At 48.2% G+C, this 27,913-nt stretch overlaps 1 protein-coding gene across 2 annotated transcripts; it reads right to left on the reverse strand.

Moving 5' to 3' along the window:
• Positions 1-5,353: 5,353 nt before the first annotated feature.
• PARK7 (Parkinsonism associated deglycase) lies at positions 5,354-21,162 on the reverse strand. 2 transcript variants are annotated; one of them, XM_016214694.2, is made up of 7 exons: positions 21,056-21,162; positions 20,032-20,145; positions 18,416-18,517; positions 16,088-16,147; positions 15,145-15,214; positions 11,874-11,960; positions 5,354-5,704 (listed from the first exon to the last, which is right to left on the reverse strand). In XM_016214694.2, the coding sequence occupies exons 2-7, from the start codon at positions 20,119-20,121 to the stop codon at positions 5,544-5,546; spliced, it is 570 nt and encodes a 189-aa protein (XP_016070180.1). In that variant the 5' UTR covers positions 20,122-20,145; positions 21,056-21,162; the 3' UTR covers positions 5,354-5,543. The 2 variants fall into 2 exon arrangements, with proteins under 2 accessions (XP_016070180.1, XP_016070181.1); XM_016214695.2 differs by lacking the exon at positions 21,056-21,162 and adding an exon at positions 20,811-20,859.
• Between the last annotated feature and the right edge of the window lie 6,751 nt (positions 21,163-27,913).

Here is a 27,913-nt window from a genome sequence, read left to right on the forward strand (position 1 = left end):
GCTCCGGGGAGGCCTGCATGGTGGCCTTGCAAACTCAGAGACCTCAAGTAACCACAAAGGATGGTCTGAAATTAAACCTTTTTTTAACTAAAAGCAGTCCCTGGTGGGTGGTCATGTCCTAAGGCAGTATTTTTCCCTGACAAAGGTTAATCTTCACCTTAACTGAGCCTGTCCGCTGGTCTTTTTGCATCTGAGATAACACCTGATTAACACGCCTCTGCAAAAACAAAGTAATTTTCCTTTTTCCAGACACCTCTGCAGAGACCCTTAATCACTGACTGTTAACTATCCTGCACCCACCTAAGAAGTGTGTCGGTCACTTTACTTTCTATCCAACCCCCCAATGCCTTTTGCCTTCTGCCGCTTCCCTAATCTATCACCAGGGATTTCATGTAACCCCCTTACGTCTCCTCTTTTGATTGAATGTATAAAACAAGGTACAAACTGCCATTCTCTGGGGCACTATCTCGATCCGTTCCGTTGAGATTCAGCTTCCTCCCCAGCCTATGTCGTCAGTTTGGCTCAAATAAACTCATAAAAATTCTCTACCGGTTTGGACTTTTTTTTTTTCCCTAGGGACAGTGATGGTGACAGTAAATTCTTCCCCGGTGTGTGGTCCCAGGAGAACCCAGGCCCTGGGTGCCTAGAGGCTGGAGGTGGGGTCTGGGGAGAAGGGCCAGTCCCAGAAGGATCCGAGCTAGGAGCAAGCAGGGTGTGTCCAGCCCAGATCCAACAAGGATTTCCTGTGGCCCCTTCCTGTCACCGCACTGACTCAGAGCCCACGTGCATGGCTAAAGCGAGGCAGGTGAGTGAGCAAGGCCTGACCCTAAGGGCAAAGGCAAGGAAATTTTCTAAACACACACACAGACACACACACAGACACACACACACACAGACACACACACACAGACACACACACACACAGACACACACACACAGACACACACACACACAGACACACACACACACACAGACACACACACACACACAGACACCCCCCCCCCCCCAACAAACCAAAAAACTGGGAGACGATTCTGCAGGAAAATTGAATGTTCTCCTTCCGGAGGGAACCAACACCCTAGAGCAGCGATTTTCACCCGTTGTCACCTCCTGGCACACGTGAACTAATTACTAGAATTCTGTGGCACACCAAAAAATTGGTATTTTTTTACCACTCTGACCCAAAAGAGAGGTACGATTTTGATTCACTCACACCAGGCAGCTACTGTGCTGGCTGTTGTCATTTTTTTACTTGACAATGTAAAGGAAAGGGGTCAGTGCCCCTGAGTAGTCAGGCTCTGCGTGTTTTAAAAACTCTCAAGGCACAGCAGTGCGCCAGGGCACACCAGTGGACAATCTCGGCCCTGCGATGTAGAACACGTAACCAGACGCGGAGATGACACACGGCTACAGGAAAGGGACTTTTCATTGACTGCTTCAGTTTACGGGCAGCACATCCCCCTGCACCGTAGCCTTTGATCCCTGGGGCAGCCCTACAGCACAGGACAGACAGGTTCTTGACTGCTGGAGAGGAGGTTTCCTTCTTGCAGTGGGTGACAATGCCACTTGGTAAGGTTGTCAGGAGTGAATTCAATGGTGTAGCTAGCAAGTGAATCCACACATGCTGGCTGAGAAAAAGCTCCCTAAGATGTACTAATAAGTGAGGGAGCAAGGGTCAGAACAGCAGGACCGTCACATGATGCTTCTGTGGAAAGCGGACCAAACTCGCTGCCCAGCTGGGCATCTGTACCCTGCCGGGCTCCATAAGCCCCGCCCTCCCCGTCTCCTGTTTGACACCCGGGACACCCGCTCTGCGCCCCAGTCTGCCGCCCCCTGCAGAAGGGCGGCTAGGTGGCAGTTCCCTGGGCAGCACTCCTGCCAGGGCCTCCGGATCGGATCGGCGCCCGGCCACCTCCTGCCCGCGCTGGGAAAGCCCTGGCCGGGAGCCGGTCAGGGGCAAGAGGACTCTCTCCTTCTGGTCAAGGGGGCTGAGCTCCCTAACTCTGCAAGCGGCCCTGGGCAAATGCTGGAGAGCCAGAGCTGTGCCAGTGAGTAAAAGAAATGGTGTGCCAAGTCCCTTGACCTCGGCCACCCTGGCTGAGCAGGAGGCCCAGTCACCCGGGATGGACCACAGACCTCAACTCCGAGTCCAGGTCACTTTCAAACGCCAACAGCCCCCCTCCCACTTCAGTTCCCAAGTTTGCACAACCCCCACCCTCAGCCCCTTATTTCTAGAAGGAAGGGGGCAGGTGTGTTTAGCACGGAGAAGCAGGTAGAGGGGAGAGGCTTTTCAATGTTACCAACATGCCTGAAGCCGGCCATTCTTGACCTGGTAAGAAAGGGCCCAGGAGGGTCCTGGAGCCCACCCCAAACACTGCTTTGGAAAGTCTTCACTAAAGGCTCTTCTACCTTACCCAACGGTCTTTTCCGGCTGCCCCAAAGGCATGACAATTCAGAGATAATCTCCAACAGTTTCCCTTCCTGTAGATCTCTCTAGAATTCCAGGGAGCTTATTCAGAGGTAGGGGCTGCAGGCAAATAGCCTGCTATTTGGGAGAGCTTAAAAATGCTCGCTGTTAAACCACACATCTGCTTTAAGGTCAGTGATTTGGGACCTTGACAGCAACAGGTCTGGAGTTTTTCTTTATTAAGGGTGTATTTCATACACATCTCAAATTCATCACCCGAACTCTAAATCCACCCCTCCTGTCCCCCACGCAGCTCAGGACATGGAATCTCCATTTGACCTTGGGGTCAGGTTGGAAATTCAGGAATTGCCCCTCTCACACCACATGGGCCCCCACCGCTGCCATCCCCTCCTCGCCTGCAGTCTCCCACCCTGGGGCCTCCTCTACAGAGGGAGCCTTTGAACCAAGTAGGAAGAGGGCCCTCCTGCGGTCAGTGGTTCCCACGAGTCAATTCCAAAGTCTGGGCTCCAGCTGACCTCCAACTTCCCCTCCTCAGCCTGGGCCCCTCCTTCACACCCAAACACTCCTGCCTCAGGGCCTTTGCACTTCCTGTCTCCTCTGCCCGGAATGCTCTTAAGCATTCTAGACACTTGCCTCATTTACAACCCAAATCTCTTCAGATTTTCTCTACGGTCCCTTTGCAGAGAGGCCTCCCCGACCACCCTGCAGAAAACATCCCCATCCCTGCCTCCTTACCCCTCTTTTCTTCACAGAATGTAGATATTCTTAAATTTGTGCTTTTGCTCTCCCCCTCTCTACGATATAAGCTCTATGAGGGCAGACTGTGTGTCTCGGTGGCTGACTCCCGGCACCAGGGACGAGGCTTGGTACACAGGGTAGAGAACAGAGCGCTGCTGGGGTGATGAGATCAACCCCACTCCTACCTCAGGCCTCAGCTCGGATGTCTCTTCCTCAAACACCAACCCTGCCATCCACCTGCCGCCATGTATTCCTGGGACCTCGGATCTCACACGCAGATCAAAACATGCAACGCACAGGTTCTAATGTAGAGGGTCACCACCTGCGTCGCCTCTGGTCCAGGGGTCGGCAACTACAGCCGAAGGGCCAGACTCCCGCTGCCTGTTCTGGAAAGAAGCTTCCGTGGGGCACAGCTGGCTCCTTGCCTGTACGCCTGTGGCAGCAGTGGGGCTATCAGGAGGGAGGAGCTGACGAAGACCTTCTGGCCCACGCACGTGTCTGAAATGTTAGCAACCCAGCCTTTTCAGAAAGTTTGCTGGCATCTTTACCATCAGAGGAAGAAGAGAAAAAACACAGGAGGCAAGACAGGCTGGCGGGTGGCTAGGCTGACAGCCAAGCGCCGCTCGAAGGGCTTAGCCGTCTCCGGAGCTCGGCGTTTCCAGAGGCCTGGCCGTTACTTCACTCCTGTGTGACTGTGTCCGTCCTTAACAGAAATGGAACAAACAAGAGCAGGGGGATGTGTCGGCTCCTGTCGGCAAGTCCAGGAGTTGTCCTGCTCGGGCACAGCTGGGCCTCGGGCGCAGCAGCGTGTCAGCACTCCACCCCCGCGTCGTTCTCACATGACAAGGTGGCCCGCGGTGGCTCCAGGGTTGCTGCCTGCCCCGGCCACCCAGCACAGGGCACGCCAGCAGTTACGAAGGCAGAGGCCTAGAATCGAACCTCACTGGCTGACTGGTCTCAGCTGGGCCACACGGTCAGGGGTATACACGGCTCTGATTACTGACTGGCGGGCCCTGGGTCAGCCGCCCACCTGGTGTGTGTTTTACCCACCGCCGTAGCAGCCGGGTGGTTCTCATGGGGGAACAGCTAGGAGCCGTTACCTGAGAAGGAAAAACAGGCTGCAGCGGGCTCATAAAGCTTTCAACTCCATCTGAGGCCCCTTCTGCAATCTTCTGCAATGGAAAGAGGAGCTGGTTTCCAAAAACTCACCATGACAGCGACTTCGCTGGCCTTTTTAACAGCCACTGAAGGTGCAGCGTTAACCCAGCAGAGTGACCACAGCCTCTTCAATCCTGTCTATGACTTTAGTCCTTACGTGCACAATGTGTTAAAAGGGGTGTGTGTGTCTGTGTGTGCGCGCCTCCCCACACCAACAAAACTGGGATGCCAGCGGCGTGTCTGAGAACTCTCTCCATTCTGACACTACCCGGGGGGAGAATGGGAGGCCACAGGTAAAGGGCCCAGCTCACAGTCCACCCTCACTACGGGCCAGCTGCGAGCCCAGGCTGTTACCTACCCATGCTTCTGACCAACCAGCTACAGATTAGAGGGTCCAACAGGCCCCTCCCTGGGTTTGAGTCATTTGCTAGGACGGTCACAGGACTCAAGAAAACCCGTTAGTCACAGATTACCGACTTATTACAAAAGGTATTAAAGGCTATAATCAACACCCAGATGGAGAGAGACAAGGGGCGAGGCTTCGAGGCAGGAGGTCTGTCCTTGTGGAGCTTGGGGCCGGTGTGGTGGCGTGTAGAAGAATCTGGTTTCCCAACATGGAAGCTCCCCAAAAAAGGGATGACCTGTCCTTCCAGGGTTCATGGAGGCTCCATTATAGTCACAACAGACTAGGCCACCGGCCTTCCCTCCCAAGAAATCAGGTGCTACCGAAAAGTCCGGTCTTCTCACCACCACTGGCTCCACGGACAACCAGCCCCCACCCGCGGGTGGGATCCAAAAGCAACCTCATTAACACAACAGACACCGTGATCACTCTCAACACAGAAATTCCAAGGGTTTGGGACTGTGCCAGGTGCAGCAAAGACCAAGAACACATTTCTTATTAAAAATCACTATCACGCGTGGCCGCTGTGCTAATTTCAGCAGCTGTATCAGCTCAGAGCGGCCCACGAAGTGGATGCTGAATTTAGTTTCACAAAAGAACGGGAGACAGGCAGGAACAAGTGGCAGTTCTTTAAAGGTCCTCTTTATTCTGCCATCCAGGCTCTGAAATGTGGGGACACAGCTGCGGGTGGAGGGGTCTGTGGAGGGGCTTCACACGCTTCACGAGGACAGCGCCACGGCTTCTCTGCACAGTAACGTGGGCACAGGGAGGACATGTGACAAGCAGCCTGTTCCTAACCCACTACCAAGTGCTGGTCTAATCTCTGAGCACAAGCGGAGCCTTCACCTGCGCAGCCACCTCCTGGCCGCTCAGCGCCTCGACAATAGCGAGAGCAAACTCGAAGCTGGTGCCGGGCCCCCGGCTCGTGAGGATCTGGCCGTCCCTCTCCACGCGGCTCTCCGAGTAGCTGTAATGACCTTGGATGTAAAAATAAAAGGGTTACGTGCTAATGGGCTACGGTGGACAACAATGAGTTTCAACAGTTCCTTGTTACTACAGCCTGTCACTGGTCTTACATAAATAAATTCAACAATTGGGCACTTACTCCAAACCCTTCCGAGCACAGCAGGAAGGTGAGAGAAGCTGTCGCAAAGGGCAGGAGACCAAACAGCTGGTGAAACCAGGCCCATGAACACACATGCTAAGTTACCTGCATCTGCATAAGACCTTGCAAGTGTCCAGGGAGAGTAAATGCTATTTACTCTGTACCTGTTACACAACAAATGCCCACGTGTCAACTCTGTACCCTGAAGGGTAGCAGATCATGCCCCCCAAATATGACTGTAGGAGTTCAGGACACGACCCCCCCAAACATGCCGCTTTGACCTATTATTTGGAGCTGTAGGCACCCGAAAAACAGCCAATGCCGAGAGAGGCTTTCTCTGAACTCCCCTTATCTGCCTCAACACAGATCCTCCAGAAGGGACTCCGTGGTCATAAACCCTCCCAGGAGTTTCATTAACCAGGGAAGATGGACTCTTATCACAGGCGAGGAGGCCAGGAGTCAACACCACACCCAGACAGACTTCGTCACAAACTATCACACTTCCCATCTACTCTCCGCAGGGTCCATCCATCCCCGCCCCCCTTCCCCTCCCGATGGTATCTAAGCCCGAACTCTAAGCCACGTGGTGAAGTTACTAATTTTTCCCTGGGCCTCTCCCATGTACACGAGGTAGACATGTTAATAAACTTTTCTTTGTTTTTCTCTCGTTAATCTGCCTTTTATTACAGGGCTCTGGGCCAAGAGCTCAGAAGGGTAGAGGGACAACTGCTTTTCCTTCTCTGCAAGATGCTAGAGGGGAAGGGGACTGAGGATGGAGCAGTGCTGACAAACTACCTGTGTCAACTCTCTGCTCTCTCAAAAACAAACAAGTACAGCAAACATGGTGGGAGGGGGAGACTGGAGGGAGGCACCACTCATTTCTCAGGGACCATGTTCCTTCTGCATTGCATCCCTCCCTTGGTGGCATTTCTGCAAATACAGTAACAGGAAATGTGCTTCTCCTACATTTGGGCAAGACTCAGACCACAAAGGCGGGATTCCTCTGCACGGACCCCAGGCTTCTCCCCAGCCCAGACAGTCATCAGACCCTCCCACTGCACACAAAACCCATCCCCCACTTGTCCCCATCACTCCCCACATGGAACCCCCATTATGAGCACGCCCCAATCTTCCTACCCCAGGGAGACCTGCACTGGCTGCTCCCTCACCCAGAACACTCTAATAACAACTTGCTCCTGTTGCAGTGTCAACACTGAGAGGTGTCTGTGACCTCCCTCCCAAACTCAGGGTCTGGCGTGCACACAGACACTGGACTGGAAGGAACCAGAAGGGGATAGAAAAGAACCTGCCATCCAGGTGGGAACGGTGGCAATGAGGAGGAAATGAAGGTTTGAGATGTAGCTTAGAGATAAAATGCCCAGAACTTAGAGAAGGACTGGACACGGAGAGGCGTCAAAGATGACTTCCAGCTGTCTGTCCCGGGCAACTGGGTGGATGGTGGTGCCACGTAGAGACATGGGACACGAAGGACAAGAGATTTTGGGGAGAGTTAATGATGAGGAGGGTCCTCTGTGAAATCTTGCCATATCCTGTCTCTGCAGCTAGAGCCAAGCCCACAGGCAGGCACACTTCTGACCACCTTTCCTCCCTACCCCCAAAAGCAGTGCAGCCATGGCCAGTCTCTCCCACCCATCTGAGGAAACCCACTCCCACAGCCTACGGAGGGCGCAGGAAAAGCCTGCTCAATGAGCACACACAGAAAAAGCCACCTAACAACGCCCCTTGCGTGGAAGCATGATGCTGTTGCTATGTGGGCTTCAGAAGCCGCACACTGACACTCCCGCCCTTTCAAGGTGGACCAACTCCACCGCTAACAACTTGTCTTACTTTCCTCGTTAAAAATCAAGTCACCACTGAGATAACTGAACACAGTACATCAGAATCTCCTCACTGCACCACTGTAGCGTTAAAGAGGATCCCTGGTCTGGGGAAAGGTTTTAGAGGTTTTCATAGCCTAACCCCACTTAAAACAGGTCAATTTCATCTCAAAGGCTCAATGAGAAAACCGGCTGAGCTGGGTCTTCCAGGGCTGTGGGACAAACTGCTGGACTGGGGCAGCGTGAGGCACAATTCTAAATGGTTCACTTAACAACAATCTCTTAGTGGGTAAAACATTACAAACACCACTTAAACTGGTTAAAGATGTTAAAAGATGTTCCATGGTGCGTCTCAAAATTTCAACCAGGAAGAGCCAGCCAATGGTAGGCTCTTGTCCACTACCGCCACCTAGTGGCAGCGAGGAGGAACCAGCGCACGCCCACTCTCCCGAGCAGGCAGGTCAGTTGGTGCCGATTCGGTACTTGGCGAACTCACACCTCATAATCAATCTGGCACAGGGCATTAATTTCCTTTAACTGTAAGCAAAGTCCCAAAGCCAGCAGCCTCTTCAAAGAAAAAGCTCCTGGGAGGTGAGGGGCAAGGAGTCAGTCACTAACACGGCTCCTACAGTCACCCACCCCAAGATTTGGTCGGTGGCTCCTTTAGAACGGCCACAGACCAGAAGTCACTACAAGCCTGCCCAGGCCTGCCATTCAGTATCTGTCTAACCTCTCTGAGCCTCACTTTCCTCTCTTGTAAAATTGAGATGATACCAACCTAACAGGACTACTGTGGGAACCCGATGAAACCAATCACTAGTACAGAGTGGGGTTGGCATTACTAGATAGTGGCAGGGGAGGGTGGCCTGTGCACTGCTGTCCAAGCTCGCCCTCCTCCACACGGGCTCGGGCCAGGCAGTGTTCTAAGTGGGTTAAACTCACTGAACCATCAACAACCCTATGAGGCAGGAGCTACTGTTATATTCAGACGACACGAGAAGGAAACGGAGGCTCCGCGAGGTCAAGGAACCCGCCCAGTTGCACTGTGAGTGGTCACCTGGCTCCAGAGACCCCCCCCCCCGGTCCTCACAGCTGTGACCAGGCTTTCAGGTGCTCACTAAAACAATGGACAAGTGAAAACAGAAAAAAAATTCGAGTCAAAACTTATTTTAAAAAGTGAGAAATGGAACGACTTTGTCCCTCAGGTAGGATTGCTTATTTGAATAAAAAATCTCATACTGATCTGTTAAGTTTATGGTGATGACCAGGAGGGCCTTGCCCAAGGAGACACTTGGGAAGTAGTCATACCTCCATTTCTCAGAATGTTCTGAAGGGGCAGAGGTTTCAAACACTTTTTTTCTTACAATAGGGCTACTAACTTCAATGTCTGGTAACTTAGTTCTGGCCTGACTCTGGGCAAGTCGCCTGGCCTTTCTGAGCCTATTTCCTCATTGATAAAGTGATGACAACGCCTGCCTGCTGGGGACAGGGCACTGTGAGGCTCCGTTGAGATATGTGGGATCATACTCTGTAAACACCTGAGAGTCTGTAACCTCATTTTTCCCCACTCGACTGACCTGCTTGTTCCCGAGGCATCACGGGAATACAGAAACGATAGATATGCCTCCAGGTCATGGAGGAATAGGTTCTACTCAAGTCTTCTTTCAAAGGTGTCATGACAACTACAGGAACCCTGGTTTGGTTCTTTGCAACCCTCCAAAATCTCATCAGCTCAAAGTTAGTCAAACTCCTTTGTTAAAAAATGCTCAGAAGTGAAAGCCTTTTTTAAAAGTCAGTTTTCACACAGAGAGTTATGTCAACTTAGTATCCTTCTAGCAACTAAAATAAAATCATAGGTTTTCAAGAAAATACTACTTTGGATCGAATTTAAGAATATGCAGCCCAGCCAGGTGTGGCTCAGCGCTTCAGCATCGACCTAGGATCCAGGAGACTGCAGTTCAATTCCCAGTCGGGGCACATGCCTGGGTTGCGGGCTCAATCTCCAGTGGGAGGTGTGCAGGAGGCAGCCAATCAATGACTCTCTCATCATTGATGTTTCCATCTCTCTCCCCCCCTCTGTCCTCTCTCTGAAATCAATAAAGACAGATTTAAAAAAAAAATGTATGCACAAGGTACTACATACACCAAGAGTGAACCTAAAGCAAACTACGGGCTTTGGCTGATGATGACGTGTCAATGTCAGTTTACGACTGTTACAAATGTACCACCTGGTGCAGGAAAGGAAGTCGTTGGTGACAGAGACTGTGCATGTGTGGGGGCAGGGGTTTCACAGAAACTCTACTTTCTGCTTAATTTTGCTGTGAACCTAAAACTGCTCTAAAAAATAAGGTCTATTAGTTTTTTATAAAAAGCAGTATAATGACAACGCATCACTTTGCTGTGAAGAGGTAACGTAAGGTATGTTAGTTGCTGTCCTTTGTATTTTATTTTTTAAGAATGTCTCTTGATTTCAGAGAGAGGAAGGGAGAGGGAGAGAGGAAGACAGAAACATCAATGATGAGAGAGCCATTGATTGGCTGCCTCCTGCACGCCCCCAACTGAGGATCGAGCCCGCAACCGAGGCACGTGCCTTGACCAGGAATCAAACCGCCATCTCCTGGATCCTAGGTCGATGCTCGACTGCTGAACCATGCCCACCGGGGCCTTTGTGTTTTAGTTCAGAGTAAGCGCAGAGCAGGACTGAGAAGGGGAGAAAATGGATCAGTTGCAAAGTCAGCTTTTGATACTATTTTGTCTTGTTTGTTTAGTCAATGATTTTTGGCTGGCTGGTGTTTTAAACCCAGTTTCCGCACTAGTTGAACGCCAGGTGAAACACATTTGGCTTGTAACTGGAAATTTCTGGTTCTCTTGCAATTTTCCACATAGGTGTGATTTTTCTTTCTCCTTGCACATTCCAGGGTCTCTGTTACATGCACTCCAGGCACAGATGGCAGAGGAAGACACCACCTGTCTGACAAAAGACACTACCTGGCTGCTGCTCTGAATGTCACACTGAGAAGCAGTCGCTGTTACCACGGAAGCATCGATCAGTAAGTAGGTGGTTGGACATGCAGAGGCCTGGTTATATTGTGCTCCTGTTAAGTATATACTACTTGTGTTTTAAAATCTGATGTAGCCCAGTGGGCATGGCTCAGTGGTTGCACATTGACCTAGGATCCAGGAGACTATGGTTTGATTCCAGGTCAGGACACACGCCCGGGTTGCAGGCTCGATCCCCAGTCAGGGACATGCAGGAGGCAAACGATCAACGACTCTCTCATCACAGATGTTTCTCTCTCTCTCCCTCTCCCTCTCTCTGAATCAATAAAGATGTATTTAAAAAAAATAGTAAAAATAAAATCCGATGTAGATGTCTCTGCGAGCAGTTAACTCCTGGTGGACAATGTCAAGCTTCTTTTATAGCCTCCAAATAACAAGCAACACAAAGAATTAAAGAAATATTTGATAAATAACCAAAAAAGGTATGACAATGTTAGGTTAAAAAAACAAGCTGCAAAACAATATACTTAGTAGCTCTCATTTGAGTAAAAATACTAAACCACAAAGAGTAATGAGTATGTGCAGAGAAAGTGCTAGAGCTACACAAGGAACTCAGAGCAGAAGTCACCTGACAAGGAGAGAGGAGGTGGGGCAGGGAGAGAGGAAAAATATGCACTTACTTCACCTGCTTCTATCCTGCCTGCATTTCTTACCATGAACAGAAATTCCTTTTATAAACATAAACTAATAAAAGTCAAATGTCTACCTGATGTTTATAAAAGCACCGTGTCACCAAAGGAAATGGGCCTGCCGCCCAGGCATTCTCAGACGGAAGAGAGCAACGTTCATTTTACTTTGGACTATGGGCAAAAGGGCACTTTCTGAAATTGCTCTCCAGGTTTAAAATTTAGCCTCAGGCCACTGGCGAAGTATTTGGTAAAAACACTAGTTGGACTGGCATGTCACCATCACTTCAACCTGGGACAATCAGGAATCACCCCCCCCCACAGCACCCACACAGACCTCCCTGCGCACAGTCAGCGCCATCTCTCTGGTTAAAACACTTGCAAAAAAAGTAAGGAGCGCACCACCCCTCAATCCACAGAAGAACTCTATGTGTAGATTATACGGGGTGGGAACCAAAGCTCAATTGCACCTTTTGAGAGGGTCTGTTTGTATGTTAAAATATAAGCAAATACTTACTTCCATTCATCATTTTGTCTTTAGCAAGTGGGTGTGTCGTAACTTTGCTTCCAAAACCTATTTCATGAGCCAAGAGAGCCGTAGGACCTAAAAAGATGATTAATAAAAAAGATTTAAGTACAGGTATAGAAAAACCTATGTTTTATAAATTGCAACAGCAAAACTATTCTTCAAAATCAGGAGGCTCTTACCAAAAACATACTTGTGATTCTGAAATTATACACTTCTTATGAGAGATAAAGTATATTTATAACAAACGACCTACTGAGTACATCTGTCAAAAGTGCACAAGTTCAAAATACATAAAAAAACCACTTGATCACAAAGATTCACCTTGATACCCAAGGAACACACAGATAAGCGAACTGGGGCCTGGCGTGTGTCAGGGGTACAAGCGTGGGGAGACCACTGAGGGCCAAACCTCTTGCCTTACCCTTAATAACTGAAAAGCAACTGGTACCCTCCGAAACTTCTGGGCTTCACTGCTATTTTACAGGCCATTTTTATATCTTTACTTGAGAAAAAAATATAAGCACTCATCCATCCATCCAAACATATAGGTGGTAAAACTACTGAAATAAATTTTAAAGTATTAAAACTGTCCAGCCTGGAGGAAAACCCTGTGAAATGCCTGCAAGTCTGAGGTAAGACAGCACTAGCATTTATTAAAGCCACTTAAGAGACAAACCAGACAAACCATGAGCAAAAGTCGGTTTGTGATCTTCTCTGCCTTCCTTCCTTCTTAAAATGAAATTTTAAAAAATATGCAGTTGCTAACTTGAGGTTTTTATCAAAACGTCTTCACTGACATGGTCAATTCACTGACAATCACAAGCACGTTGCGTATGTCATGGTCCTCAAATAAGAACTAAAACCCAAATGGTTTTAAACCTTTGTTATATCACTTTAAAACTTTTTAAGTACTTATTCTGCCCTTTTTCTCTAAGCTACACACACACAAAAGACTTTCTAAGACCTCATGTACACCTAGAAAAACATGCTTTGGAACCGCACCTTCCCCATGACCTCCTACATGGCTAGGGCACCGTGGCCAAGGCCCTAGGACAGTCTGTGCACAGTCCGTGCACGAGAGCTTCCGCAGACCCAGCACTTACTCTCACCTCTCATTTTGCAACATGATTCCAAGTAAAAAGCAGTTATGTAATAAACTCACAGCTACTCAGACCATAGCTGCTACGAAAGAAGATCAAACAAACAGTATGTGATTGCATAAGCTTTCTGCCAACAGGGTCAGTTTCAGACCAAGTCCTGACTTACAGCTCTTAAATCAAAAGTCTCAAATACATTGACGCCTCTCTCCACTTTACTTTTATCCTCGGTATGAGACAGCTATGTATGGCGGCCAATTTTGAAAGTCTATAAAAACTGCATAATTATCACTCAATTTTTATTTGAATGAATTCATGAATTACCCTTTATTCTTACTTTGTAAGACTTTGAGAAATAAGAAATAGTTACCTACATTATCTTCTATTTTCAAACAAACCTCAAAAGATGACTGTGCAGTGAGGAGAGTGACCATACAGCGACTTAGGAATTCTTAGGCTGCTCCTTTCAGATGGTAAAGTCACTGCCTACAGTAACGTGTCAATAAGTTTATGTTACAACTGAACACAGAAATTTACTGATGCCTTACTCATTATGGTAAGCTCTTAACTGTTGCTGTCAGGGACTTAAAAATCCTACTTGGAAAAGGAGGGAAGGGATATTTAACTACTACTATCACTTCAAATTCTGCAGGGACCCAGCTCTGAGCAGGAGTTGGGGGAACAGTAGACAGAATCCTCTTGGGCAGCCAACAGGAAGCCAAGAGCGCCACCGTGTGGTGATTTATAGAAAGAATACCACAGCCACCCCTGAGCCCTCCAAGGGTCCCCCTGAGATTGTATCTAGCCTCAGCTATCAACGACTGCTGACTCCATTTCCAGGCTTCCTTCTCCTTTCCCTTCTCCTTCTCCTTCCCCTTCCCCACCCAGAGTGAATCTCTTTATTTTACTTTCAAGATAGTCTCCCGATTTCTGTCTCTCACTCACTATTAGGGGCTAAGATAATATTCTTTCCGTTCCATAAGCAGTTCCTGATTTGTAACGGTAACACTAAGCAGCATCTTACTTTCCACTGCGCGTCGTCCTGTGTTTTGCAGTGCCCAGGAGAGCAGTGCAGGACGCTGAGCAATACAAGCACGCTGGCAAAGTGCTGTGATTTTTAACATCGACTGAAATGACGCTAAGGTCTAGGCAGTCAAGCCTGCCTGAGCACAAAACAGTAAACCAGATGTGGCTGACAGATCTGCTATCCAGTGACACAGGACAGACTGACATGTGGTTTTGACTTTTAGCAGAGACAGAAGGGAACAGCCCAGCCCCAACCTTCCTTTCTTCCTTTGGTGAGAGCACCTAAGAATGAGGCAAATGATGTCCTCACAGTGCCTGCGCTGACCTTTCCAACTCTTTGCAAGAACGATGAGACTGCAGCTCTAACGCAAAGTCCCCAGGATCCCTAGCCTATAATTTCTTTTAAAAAGTCTACTGTATTCAACAAAACATCATTGTGCCATGTAATCCAACCCACCCATTTGTTCATTTATTTCACTCTTTTGACAAACGTTTAATAAAGACTTATCACAGGGAGGCACTGGTCAGAATTACACAGTGGGAAAAATGCAAGCGACGGCAGAATATCATCTGATATTAGAGCAAAAGTGAATTTTACAATGGTATCAGAAATTAAAATACTACGTTTCAAAGCTGTGGGGACCTCTATGAAGCACCAATGAATGACCTTATTCTGAGTAGGTAGCAGGCGATGCGGTGCCTGGATCTAGCACTCAGCACCGAGGGTCAGGCCTCTGGAGCCCCAGGGCGAGCACAGGGCAGAGCTGTTGTGTTTATAGGTCTGACAATTCTTGCTGACTGTGCTGGCACAGATACTTCCTGGCGTGGAGATTTGCTGTAACAGCTGTTTACTGAATTCCAGAGGGCCTTACTTTCCTCCGAGGTCAATCAAACACAGAAGACACTAAGTTTCACAGAATGCCGACCAAAGGCACGAAGAAGCAGAAAACAACTACTGCACTCATTTCTGAAATGACCCCAACTTCATGCCACCCAAACCAAAAACGCCAGTCAAATGCCCTTCATGCTTTATGAAGGGAAGCAGCCCTGGGAACGTCTTATAAGTAAAGGTTCCCCGTCACGTAGTTTTTGGAGAAAAGCAACACCACACTTAAACCCAAGCAGTTCTGCGTTACCTGCACAGATGGCGGCTATGAGGCCCTTCCTGTTCTCCTGTTCCTTCAGGATCTCTTTCACAGCAGCAGACTGTTCAAAGGAGAGCAGAACATGTCAAGTTCTCACTAAGCCACAAGCCAGTATCTGGCTAGAAACTTCAGTAGAATCTGATTTTAGCTTAAACCACAAGATCTTAAATCTGTTCTCCAACAATATTTCTAAATGATCAATATAAAAATTATCAAATTCATGATGTTTCTACATTCCCTCCTAAGCCCAATCAAGACACTTATAAGAGAAAGGTATCCTTTTCTTAAAGATGTCTGAAGCTGAGATGAGAAAAGCAGCTCTCCCTGGGCACAGTGCCCGCCAGCCCCCACACTCCAAGGAGAAAGAACTGGATGTGAGGAAAGGTGGGTGTTTGGGTGTTTGCAGATGGTGGCATCGGGAAGTCACACAGCCCCAAATATAGGATCCCACCTGCCTCATGAGCTTATCTGCCCTCCCTCCCCTCTTCCTGCAGACCGACTGCTCACCTGTGCCTTACAATGAAGCAGGGGCCTCTTTGACGCTGTTTTCTCATTCAGGCTGGCGGCTCTAGCCCCTGCAGCCCCTCCCCTCCACCACCCCACCCCCCGATTGCTGAGGGGACAGCTAAGCTCTTATCCTTCTGCGTGTAACCCAACAGAACACAAACTTTCTCTTCTGCTGCTGAGGGGGAAAAATGTACTCTAACGTCTGGACTGTATTCATCAAATGTGTTCATAAATGACTGTCCACCAATTCAGCTGAATGACTTCTGCAGTATATGTCACACTAGAAATGTGTGTTTTGTAAAATTAAGTTAGAATTGTTAATTCACCTGTTCCTATTTTATGCACAGCCTCCTTCCTGAAAAATTTTAATAACAAAATCAACAGAACACAAACAGATGTTGAAACACTTTCATTATACAGTTCTTACCTCACATAAATTCTGTGCACCCAGGTTACCTCCTGGCAGAACCACTACATCGTACGGTCCCTGGAACAGTTTAAAAATAACATTTCATTTGAAATGTGCATTAAAGTGACAGTCGATAAAACTTTCATATTTTAAATATGGGTCATAGCAAAAAACTGTTAACTGAAAAGTTAGATAAATCAAGGTGTATCTCTATGATGAAATGTTGTTGTAACCAGCAAAATATGCAGAAAATCTGTATATAGTACCATGAAAGGACATCCATGTTGCAGAACTGCAGGTGTAGCATACTCTCATTCTTATAAAAACAACTGCATGTATATGCATATGCAGATGTGCATACAGATTATATACATGCACCCCCACATACATGTGCACAGTACACAGACGCTCATAGACAAAGGAGATACCCCAACTGCTAATGGGAAATGGTGTGGGATGGGGGAGGGAGGGAGAGAATGGGACATTTAACTTTTTGTTTTTAAAATATGTTTTTATTGATTTCAGAGAGAGGAAGGGAGAGGGAGAGAGAAATAGAAACATCAATGATGAGAGAGAGTCTTTGATGGGCTGCCTCCTGCATGCCCCCTACTGGAACCCGGGCACATGGCCTGACCCAGAGTCGAACCATGACCTCCTGGTTCAAGGTCGATGCTTAACCGCTGAGCCATGTCAGCTGGGCGAGACATTTAACATTTTGATTTTATGTACGTCTATACCGTATGAGTTCTTTTGCAACAAGAATGTATACAGTAATGAAATGTAATCAAAAGAAAAACAAATTTTAAGTAAAAGGCAAAGAAAAATATTTTTAAGTTTATGAAGAATGAAACTTGGGGGAGAAATATAATGTAATATTTTAGTGTCCCAAATACCAAAACATCCTTGAAATCTAATGATTTCAAATTTGCTGAAATTACAAAACGTTTTAAAATTTTAGTCATTAAGCAAATTATAAAATGAAAATTTAATACATACTTAGAGTAACATTTGTGATTTAGGATTATTTTTAAAGACTATAAACATCCCACTGTTGTTTTAAAACCAAGCAAAACTAAACACTAAAAAGAAAATGTGTGAACTATAGAACTTCTTTTACTCCCTTTAGATTCTGAACTGACCCGCACACAGACACAAAAGGTAACAACAGGAAGAAAAAGAACAGAGAAGGAATATTTACTTGGACTATCACTTTTAACATGCTATTTAGAAAATTTCAACAATTTATATGTAAATACCAATATTCTAATACTCCACAACCTACCACTGAAATATCTGAACTCACTAGAAAGTAATAAACTTTTCTGTATGCATCTGAGGACTGCTAAGTATGGGGACTCATGCTCCCAGGTTCCTCACAAGGACACACATGGCCATCACGAGCGGGATCTGCCTCCTTTCCTGTCAGATCTCCATGCAGGAAGGCACAGCCCACATGCCTGTCACACCGGCCGGGTAAGCCTGCACCCCATGAATGGGTGTGCAAGTATCTGTGCAACTGTGGGCGGGCATGCTTCTGAGAACAGAGACCTCAAGTTCTGACAGATTCCCAAAAGTGTTGGTCAGCCCTAACAGTGAGAACCACAATTTTGGAGATACCGAAAAAGTGACACAATTTAAGTGGAACCCCTATTCCTCCCTTAACCCAGCCACTGATTGGGTATGAGTCGTTCCACACAAAATCAATCACACAGCTGCTTCTGTATCACTGCAAAAGGAAAGGTCAAGAGTGGCTTTCGAATAAAGACTCAGAAATGAATGGGAAAGCGGCAACTGATTCTCTTATATCAAGTAACGATGTTGTCACAGGAGGCAAGCTGCCTGTGTAAGCCAGAACACTGCTGCAAGTGTCCCATCCATTCACCTTCCCACCCGGCCACTTACTGAGCACACGAGGGACAAGGAAACTGCCAGGTTCCGTGTCTACCGGATGGAGAAAGGAAAAGTCCTCCATTTATAGGGATTATAGTGGGGAAGATATTTAAGCAAAGTAACTTTCCTAAAATAAGTCTGTGCTAACAATAGCTTTAGATGTACTTGAAAGACATTTCAAGAAACTGATAAAGAAGCCACAGGGAGCCCAGCCAGCACGGCTCAGTGGCTGAGCGTCGACCTATAAACAAGGAGGTTACTACTCGATTCCGATCAGGGCAGATGCCTGGGTTGCAGGATCAATCCCCCAGTAGGGGGCGTGCAGGAGGCAGCCAGTCAACGATTCTCTCTCATCACTGATGTTTCTCTCTCTCCCTCTCCCTGAAATCAGTAAAAATATATTTTTTACAAAAAACAAGTCACAGAGAGGAGTAATTCCAAGTATGGACAACAAACCTCTTTTTTTGCATCTTCCAGACTGGCGTCAGGACAAATGACAACATCTCGGCTGCATTGTACAGGATCTTTTCCAGCCAAACCCGCAACAGTGACCTTAATCTAAGAGAAAGACGTCATCATATTTAAGAACACTGAAACACAGGGTTACATTTTCGCAGCTGCCCTGTATTTAAAAATAACTCAACAAGAAATATTGCAACAAAGCCACACTGACTTTGGGCTAATAAATTGGCAAAATATATTTAATATCTAGGTCTGTCTTGGTTTGCCTGGAGTGGTGTGCTGATTCAGATGCTGTCCCAGCATCCAGTCTGGTTAATGTCCTTTCTCCCACAGGTGTTCTGGTTTGGGAGATACATTCAATGATCATTCTAATAATAACCCACCCTGCAATTACTGTTGCCCTTAAGACAAAAAGAAAAATGGCACTTTATCTTGCAAAAATTTACAAAGTTGACACCACCAAGAGCTGGAACCAGGAAAATGGGAATTTTCCTACACTGCTGGTGAGCCCAACATGTTGGTACTTTGGAGTCATTTAACAAGATATAGTAACAACAACTAGGGTCTGCTCCTTTGGCCTACCAAGTTCACTTTCAGGCACTGAGATTGGAAAAACTTCCACACATTTGCACAAGGAAGCCTGTACCAGAATATTACAGTATTGTAATGCCATGAAACAATATAATAGAAGGATGACTTTAGAAAGACAGCAACATGTTCACAGAGTGTTAATACCAAGCAGCAATTTTAAATAAACCACCTAGATCCACATGTATCTTCACTACTGAGAACCAGAGGAGTGCAGGGTTAACAGGCTCTGGGGCCAGACAGCTAGGGTCTGAGCACTAGTTCTTCTACTTGCTAACTCTACAGTGTGGGCACTTTATTTGGTGTCCCCCGCCTCAGTTTCAACTGTAAAATGAGGATGGCAATAACTCATAGAATTGTTGTACGATTTAAATAAGTTTCTAGCCCGATCAGGTGTGGATCAGCGTTTGAGCATCGACCTATGATCCAGGCGATCGGGGTTCGAGTCCCGGTCAGGGCACATGCCCAGGCTGTGGGCTCAATCCCCAGTTGGGGGCATGCAGGAGGCAGCCAATCAACGACTCTCTCATCGTTGATGTTTCTATCTCTCTCTCCCTCTCCTTTCCTGACTCTGAAATCAATAAAGATATATTTAAAAAAAAACCACAAGTTTCTAGAAATGCTCAGAATGATACCTACACTCAGTAAATGCTATTTAAGTGATCACTATCGTTATATACTACACACACAGATAATAATACAGACGTGCAAGAGGAGAATTAGTCTACTGCTACTTTATCCCTGGGGTCAGAAGGGGAACAGGGTTGGGGAAACTGACAGAGGGCTTTGCAATGCTTTATCTCCTTAAAGTGTCTGTTTTTCAAGAAATGCTCTGAAGGAAACAGGGCAAAATGTTAACAAGTGTTAAATGCAGATGGTGGATAAACAGGTAATTATTATGCAGTCTGTTATGTTTGAAATATTTCATAAAGCAAGTTGAATATTATTTTATTCAAAATGACTTTAAAAAATCAAACAAGGATTTTAAAAGGGGGAGGGCTAGAAAACGTCGCGGGACTTACTCCAGCTCGTCTCATGACATCTACAGGGATGACCGTCTCCATCTCCTCTGCTCCTTTAGCCAGGATGACCAGAGCTCTTTTTGAAGCCATTTTTATGCTGTATTTTTTTAAAGACTTAATTTAAAAAAAAGAAGGAAAAAAAAGATTTTCAAAAAACTTTCACGCCCTGGAATAGCCCAAATTTTAAGGTTTAGGAACATTTTTAAGCAGAGTAACTAAGTGCCTCCCTGGGAAAAAGTTCTGATAGGCAAACACAACTGAATAGGAAAAAAGCTTTTAGATTAATACTGGTTTACACAGAATTTCAACTGCTGTGTTTTTGAGATAAAAACACAGTCCAGTTGCTAACCTCTGTTCGTATTAATGTCTCTTACCCTGTTTTTTTTTTTTTTAAAATCCAATTTCTAATAATATATTGCAAACGAAATTTTCTAAAACACAAGGCCGCAGGGTCTTGGATTTCACACCATTTTGTGGGCAAAAAAAAAAAAAACAACTAAATTAGCCGGTAAATTTTTGGAGGGGATTTTCTTTTCTTCCAGTTCTGATAACTGCTAAAAATTCGGAGCGGGGGTGGGGGGTGCGTTAACAGTGTTAAATACTTGAAGACACGTTTTCTGCGGCGGCGGACGACGGGAATCCCCTCCCTGCACACCCGCCTGATCTCGCACTGTAAACGGCTGCTACCCCGGCGTCCGGGCCGACTCGGGCCTGTTCTTTTTCTGGACAATCTGTCGTCCGTGCAAAACACATCGTAATGAAACGGTTTCAACACACACAGGATTAACTAGTTCCGAACTGGCGGGATGCTATGCACACGAGCTGGGAAGCTGCAGCGCCGCCTACCAGGCCGCGCGGTCCTCGGCCGCCGCGGGATCCGCACCCCGTCGGCGGGGGGGGGGCTTCCTCCCGAGGCCCCGCCCTGGCGGCGCGGGACGGCCCACCCGGGGGGCCAGGCGCCCTCTCGCCACCCGCAGTGCCACGGCCTGCGCGCGCGCCGAGCTCCCCACGCCCCGACCCGAACCTCGCCTCTCCTCCCACAGACGCGGCTCCTCCGCCCGCTGGGCTGCGCTTCTGCACCCGGACAACGGGACCAAAACGGGACTAAACCGGGACTCAGGCGAGCGAGCGAGCGCGCACGCACGCGCACCAGTCCTCAGCTCCTCACTGCGCAGACGCACGCCGCCGGGCCTCGCATTTCCCCCGCACTGCGCAGACTCACCCCGCCGGGCCTCTCATTCCCCCCTCACTGCGCAGACGCAGGCAGCCCGGCCTCTCATTTCCCCCCTCACTGCGCAGACGCACGCCGCGGGGGCCTCTCATTTCCCCCGCACTGCGCAGACGCACACCGCGGGGGCCTCTCATTTCCCCCTCACTGCGCAGACGCACGTCGCTCTCATGGCATCGCATCGTGCACGTCATATCCGGCCGGCCGAGCTCCCCTCAGAGAACCGCAGGGAGTGGACTGCCCTTCTGCGCCCCGATTATGCGTTTAGCGTGCGTCCAGTTGGAACATCCAGCGCCACGCGAGTCCCGTGGACTCACGAAATCCCGCCCCCGAAGGGCACGGTCCCGAGATGCAGAGCCGCGGCTGCTTACGTCAGACGTGCGTTCTCCTGAAGCGGAGTTGGTCCTTCAGGCCGCCTCTGTGCGCCTAAGGCTCCCCTCCCGCGTCGCCCCCGCTCCGTTAGGACCCTCGGCCAGGTCGTCCCGCACCTCACCCCACGCTCGGTCATCAGTCCGGGCGACTAACCCACGCGCGGTAATTGCACGTGTATTTGTTTCTCAAAGTTGTTTTTAAAGATCTCAGCGCAGCTTTTGCATCCAGAGTTAGCAATACTGAGCACATTAGTCTAAGAAGTACGTAAGTTTATTGAAATTATAACCTCAGACTTTATTTTTTAAAGGTTTTGAATATTGATACTTTCACCAGTTTCAAAAACCGGTTGCATCCAGTTCCATTCCCATCCCTGACAGGTAACAGTGTTGTCAGTGGCCTGGGCATCTCCAGCATTTATGCAAGCACAAACAAATGCCGGTGTGTACTGTTGCTTTCCTTCTTTCTCATAAAAATGTAGCAGACCTATACATTGTCCTGTACTCCCCTCCCACCGCCACAGCTTACCGAATATCTTAAGAGATCTTTTCCATGCCAAAAAACACGCCCCCCACACCCCTCATAGATAGTATGCCATTGTGGGCATGTCCCACAGTGTATTTACTGGGGCCTTGCTGATAACACTTAGGTTATTAAGTATCGTTTTTCTCTACAGACAGCGCTGCAGGGAATGCAGCAGGGCACTGAATGACCTTACTCATGTGTCCTACTTGTGCAGGTACAACTGGAGGGTGAATGCCCAGAAACGGGAAATACACTGGAGCAACTCCATACAAGTTGAATCACTCAGCACTCACCTGTAACAGTATTTTAAATGTCAGTGTTTATAGTTTCAATTTAGATATTAAAGACATGTTTACTTTCAAGAAATAATTTTTCTTTCTTGGTTTACAATGCATTTTCACATACCTTGTGAGCTTTACAATAGTGGTAAGAGTGTTTTTTTTTTCAGTTTTTAAAACTGTAAATAGATTCACTTATGCAATACTCTGCATTTGTGCAAAAATTTTAAGTGTCTGGAATCATTTTGCCTTTTCAGAAGAAAATGTTTTGGGAGTTCTGGAATGACCTCACCTTTGGCTGTTGGCCAAGGAAGCAGGCAAAAGCCACCCCCTTTTAGCTTTGGAAAAGTGTGGGAAATAGGGAGAGGAGGCAAGTGGTCAGACACATGCTCCCAGGACCAAGGAGGGATTTAAGTAGATGCAAAGAAAGCAAAAGAAAACAGGCTGTTTTGCTGTAGGCCCCACAGTAAACTGTTGTAAGGAGAAAATGCTGCTGGTGGCCTGCTGCAGCCTGACATAGCCACGGGAGAATAAAAATTGCAGGACGGTTCAGCCATGAGAGAAAGAACCCGAGTTGACACTCCGGAGACATCTGCGTCACTATCAAAGTCTGAAATGGTCCTAAGTCAGCATTAATTTTAATCAAAAGAATACATTGCACACAGTGTTAAAAACTCAGATATTACGGTAGTTAGGGTTGTTTTTCAGAAACATTTCACTCTTTCCTCTTTCATCTGCAGGAGTGGAGGGTACTGCCCCTTGGCTCTGGGTTTGTCCTTTTGGCTAAAGGAATGTTAACAGATCAAAGCCTTGGAAAGCACTGACCCGACGGTTAGGCTTGATCCCTCATACTTTTGCGTGGCTGTAGGAAGAGCTCTCCCCCAGGGAAGGTGCTGCCACGCTCCCAACCTGGGTTTCAAAATGAACACGTGGAACAGAGCTGCTCCCGCTAACCCACACCTGTACCCGGACCAGATCACCGCAGCCAAATGGCAGACTGTAGTACTCAGATTTTGTTACACGGCTATACCTCATTCATACAGTTAAAAAAGGCTCATAATGAAAACCAGCAGCCTTCTCAGTTCCTCATACCCCTCAGCCCTGCTCTTCAGAGGCAAATATTTTCAACTCATTTCACCTGATAATTATCTCAGTATTTTTAAACAATATACTAATACTGTTACTTCTCATTTATTGGTTTTTAGACTTTATATATTGACTTCCTGGCAGGTATTAATTTTCATTTCACAGATGTAGAGATTGAGGTCCAGAGGGGTGAAATGACAGTACAAGGTCCTGCAGTGTCTTGGTCAAATTCAGATATCCTGATGCCAAATTTCACACTACCCACAGCAGACTCTATCAGTATTACTTAATAAGTCAACAGCACTCACGACACTTTCTTAAATTTATAGTTCATACCCATTTCTCATCACACATTTACAGGACAAAGACAAAAAAGCCATTTAACAAAAAACATTGCTCTAGAACTAACAATGAAGACACTTCCTTGTTCAATCTCTTATTTCCAGGTAGAACCACCCCATCCCATCCACCACATTTTTTTATTCAACAATTTATCACTTGACAAGTGTATATGCATTGTGCAAAGCACAAACTAAAAGAATCCAGTTTCTTGCAGCACTTGCAACATTTAATTAAGAAATATTGTTCTGTCCTGTGAAGCTCACAATCCAAGGATGGAGAAACAGTGTTGACAATGTTAGTGAAGTTTATGACATGCAAACATGCCACCTTAGCATATTACTTGAGTTAAAGACATTTGGAAAACAGCAGGTGCAGAAAAGGCACTCTGCTTCCCATTTTTTTATCTTGAAAGTAGAAGATGAAACTCATGTGAGAACAGCCCTCCCTATGCCAGGAGGAAACATTCTTACCACCAAAGAGGGAGTTGAGTCTGGCAGAATTTGTACATAGAGACCTTGCTTGTTAAAATAACTTGTGTTCCTTTAGTCTCCCAACTTATTTTAGTTACTTTTCCACAGTCACCACTCTTTGTTCAACCCAGTATATATAAGCATTTAAGTTTTGCCACGTCTTTGGGTTACTTCCTCATGAACGCTCCCAGGTCACGGTAAGACTTGTATTGAATAAATGTGTGTGCTTTTCTCCAGTTAATCTTTTCAGGTAAATTTAATTATCGGGCCCAGCCAGAGACCCAAAGAAGGCAGAGGTAACGTTTTTGCCTCCCCTCCATTAGCAACAGTCACCCGGAGGACCTTTCTGATCCTGGTTCCAAAAGCAAATCTCCCCTAGAATTAGCCTGGTCAACAATAAATAGCAAAGAAACTGCTGCCAGGTTATTATTTTTTTTCCCCACGGGTCACTTACATCTTGCATCTCATCTTACTAAATAACACACTTATTTCCTATGAATGTATCCTTTTATTTCATTGAGAGCACACTTACTCGGGCATTTTTTTGTCTTTTGTTTACTTTTTATTGCCTGTGTCCCTTCAATCCCGTGAACTCGAGGAGGGGACCGTCCTGCCTTGGTCACCGCTGAACCCCTAGCATCTGTTGCAGACCCTGGCACACAACAGGCGCTCAATACATGCCTGCTAAATATTCTAATTTCACCCTATGACATTCCTTCTTGTCTTTGACTATGGCTATAGATTCATACTTTACATGTGTAGAACACTATAGTTCACGGTGTGACTTCAACCGAATTCTTATTCCTATTTTCATTTTATTTCCCAAATTCCTCTCCCCAGATTATGCGCAGCGTTAACAGTCCCACCTATTTTCTATTCAAGTGGGGGAGGGGTTAAGCTGCAGTTGCTGGGCATAAGGAAGCCCCTTGGGCCATTAAATAAACGTGTTTCCCAACATCCACTAACGGCTGCGTTCAGGACATTTACCGAGGTCCGGCAAAAACGGCGAATTTCCCCTCCGGAGCCCCCGAAAGGTTAGGTCGTCGAGACCGGTGAAGAGTGGGCGAGCCCTGACATTTGAGGCAGCGCCGGCGCAAGGGGGAAATTCTGACGCCGCGGCCTGCGAGGGGCCCGGGGAGCGACCTCGCCTCTGCTCCCACCTCGTGTGAAATGCCCCCCAGCGTGGGCTCCGGAGCTCAACTCCCACGGCCCGCCGCGCGCCGGAGGTGGGCGGGCCCACCCGCAGTGACGTCAGGCCCATTCTGTCTGCCCGGGCGCGCGGGCCCCGGCGATTGGCCGAGCCGGGCCGCAGTGGGCGGGGCGTGAGGGGGCGGAGCGGGTTGCGTTTCCAGGGGCCGAACCTTCGTCCTCCCTCCGTCTGGGGTCACGTTCGCCGCAGTGGCGAGCGGCCGGGGCTCCTCTGTGGGCGGCGAGAAGTGTGTGAACGCCCCCGCCAATCACGTTAGGATTTCCGCCGCAGCTTGGCAACCCGGGCGGACTTCCGGGGGCGCCTGAGGCCTGGGACCGAGAGGCCGGAAGTCGACCTTTCCCGGCGCCTCATCCCAGCGTGCTTCCGGGATCCTGGGGACGCTCGAGGGCGCCGCGCCGCGCGGGCGTCCGCGGCCCCGGGGGACCGGGGTGTGTGGAGACTCCAAGTCCAGCCGCGCTCCGTGTCTTAATCACCTCCTCGGTGGCTTAGGTTTCGCGTCTTGTTCCCCAGCTCTCGTAAAACTCTCGCCGCCATCTTCTTTCGGAAAGGAGAGAAAGATCTGACTGGGGTTCAATAATGGGTTCGCGGGAGCTTTAAAAACACTTTTCCTTTGTACACGGTGGATAGCGGTGCCTGCCCGTGGCTTGGCGAGGACCTGGTGAGGTCGCACAGAGGAGCTGGAATGCCGAGTCGCGCCTCCCTCCTTCCCCGTCGAGGCTTTTTCATTCTCATGCTGCCTCAGTGATGCCCTCGGATTCGGGAAACCTCGGGGACGTGCGACGATCCAGGAGCCACGCCGGGCAAAGCGACCGGTGCTGCATCCAGCAGGACGCATTTGCACCCGGCCGGGCAGCCCTAGGCCCCCCCCCCTTGGCCTTGGCCTTGTCCCCTTGTTTCCCTTTCTGTCCTTGAGGCTCGCTTTCTGCACAGGCGGTTAACCCGCGTCGGCTCCCAGAGTGGGAACAAAATATTTGGGCAACGTGTTGCGCGCGGCCCTGCTCTGTGGACCTGCTGGCTTGGGCAGTGCGCTCCCACGGAGGGGGCTCGGGTGCAACGCCTCCCCCCTTACCTGCGTTCTCACCTCTTCCTCTCCCTCCCTCATCTTCCCTGTTCCTTGCACACACCCTGCGCTTTTTCCTCCCTGCTTCTGCAGTTTCCTCCAACTGCAGTGCCCTCTGCTTCCATAGCAGCTTGCCAGCGTGTTACCGCCCATGCTGAAAAACCCGGTTGCAGTGCTAGTCCCTCCAGGAGACTTCTTCCCTGTTCCCACAGCTCTTCCTCCCCTATGGAGTCTGTAAGGCTGTGTGGCCTTACCGTAGTTATTTGTGTAAGTTTCTCCATTCCTCTCTAGGCCCTGAAGGTTGTTGGGATGGTGCCTTATCTATAATATGCCTCGCAAGACAAAAACAAAAAAACCTCATTCGAGAAGCATTTACAGAGTTCTTGTCATATGCCCGGCACTACTTTGAATGTCAAGGATGCAGCCGGGGGGAAAAACAATGCCCCCTCTCATGGAGCTTATATTGTGGGGAGAAGACAAACGGCGCTGGAAAACGGCACCAGGTGTTGGACGGGCGGAGTCAGAGTGGACCTCGGTTCAGCGACATCAGTACTTGAGTTCTGGCTAAGAAAGAATTCAGAGTCAAGACTCAAACGATAAGAGAAAGTTTACTTAGAAGGTCACAGCGGTAGAAGAAGTGAGCTGTAGAAGAAATGGGCTCAGGAAACAAGTTCCACAGGCAAAAGAAGGGCCCTTGGAGCTTAGGAGAAAGAGAGAGAGGCAAGGGAGATGTGCTTGGGGGAAGGGGGTGGGAAAGGGGCGGGTGTGCTCCATAGAAACTGCTCAGTTGGGTCCTCCTTCGGAGGTCTCAGGGAAGGATCCCAATAGATTGGTCGGCACCAGGCCAGGGGGTCATTAGTGCAGCTGGTGCTGAGGTTAGCCATGGTGGTGCTGCTTTTTTGGGCCTGGAGCTGAAACAGCTAAGGCCTAGCTGTATCTGATGCAGGTCAGAACTTCATTGTCCTGGGTCTTAATGCTTAAGGGCTAATCTCCAGCCCCTTTATTCCTTCCCCCTGTAAGTGGGCCTAACCTGCATAACTTGCGGCATGCCAGGGGAGGAAAGGCCAGGGGAGGGTCCGAACCACATGGCCAGCGAAATGCTAGGAGAGGCAAGGTCACCTTGGGGGTGAGGTCCTTGTTCCAGTTTTGCTTGTTGGTAGGCGCCTGGGGCTTTCCGCCCTGGTGACCTTCTGTACCTGGCCTATCGTTCTTGCTCTGCTCATGTCTAACTGCCAACCACAAAAGAATAAACCAACATACAAAAAACTCTATGTGCCAAGTGGTAATGTGTCCAATGAAGGAGCGTCCAGGAGG

The sequence above is a fragment of the Miniopterus natalensis genome, chromosome 9 (genome assembly GCF_054644295.1).
Source record: "Miniopterus natalensis isolate mMinNat1 chromosome 9, mMinNat1.hap1, whole genome shotgun sequence".
In the NCBI taxonomy this organism is placed as follows: domain Eukaryota; kingdom Metazoa; phylum Chordata; class Mammalia; order Chiroptera; family Miniopteridae; genus Miniopterus; species Miniopterus natalensis.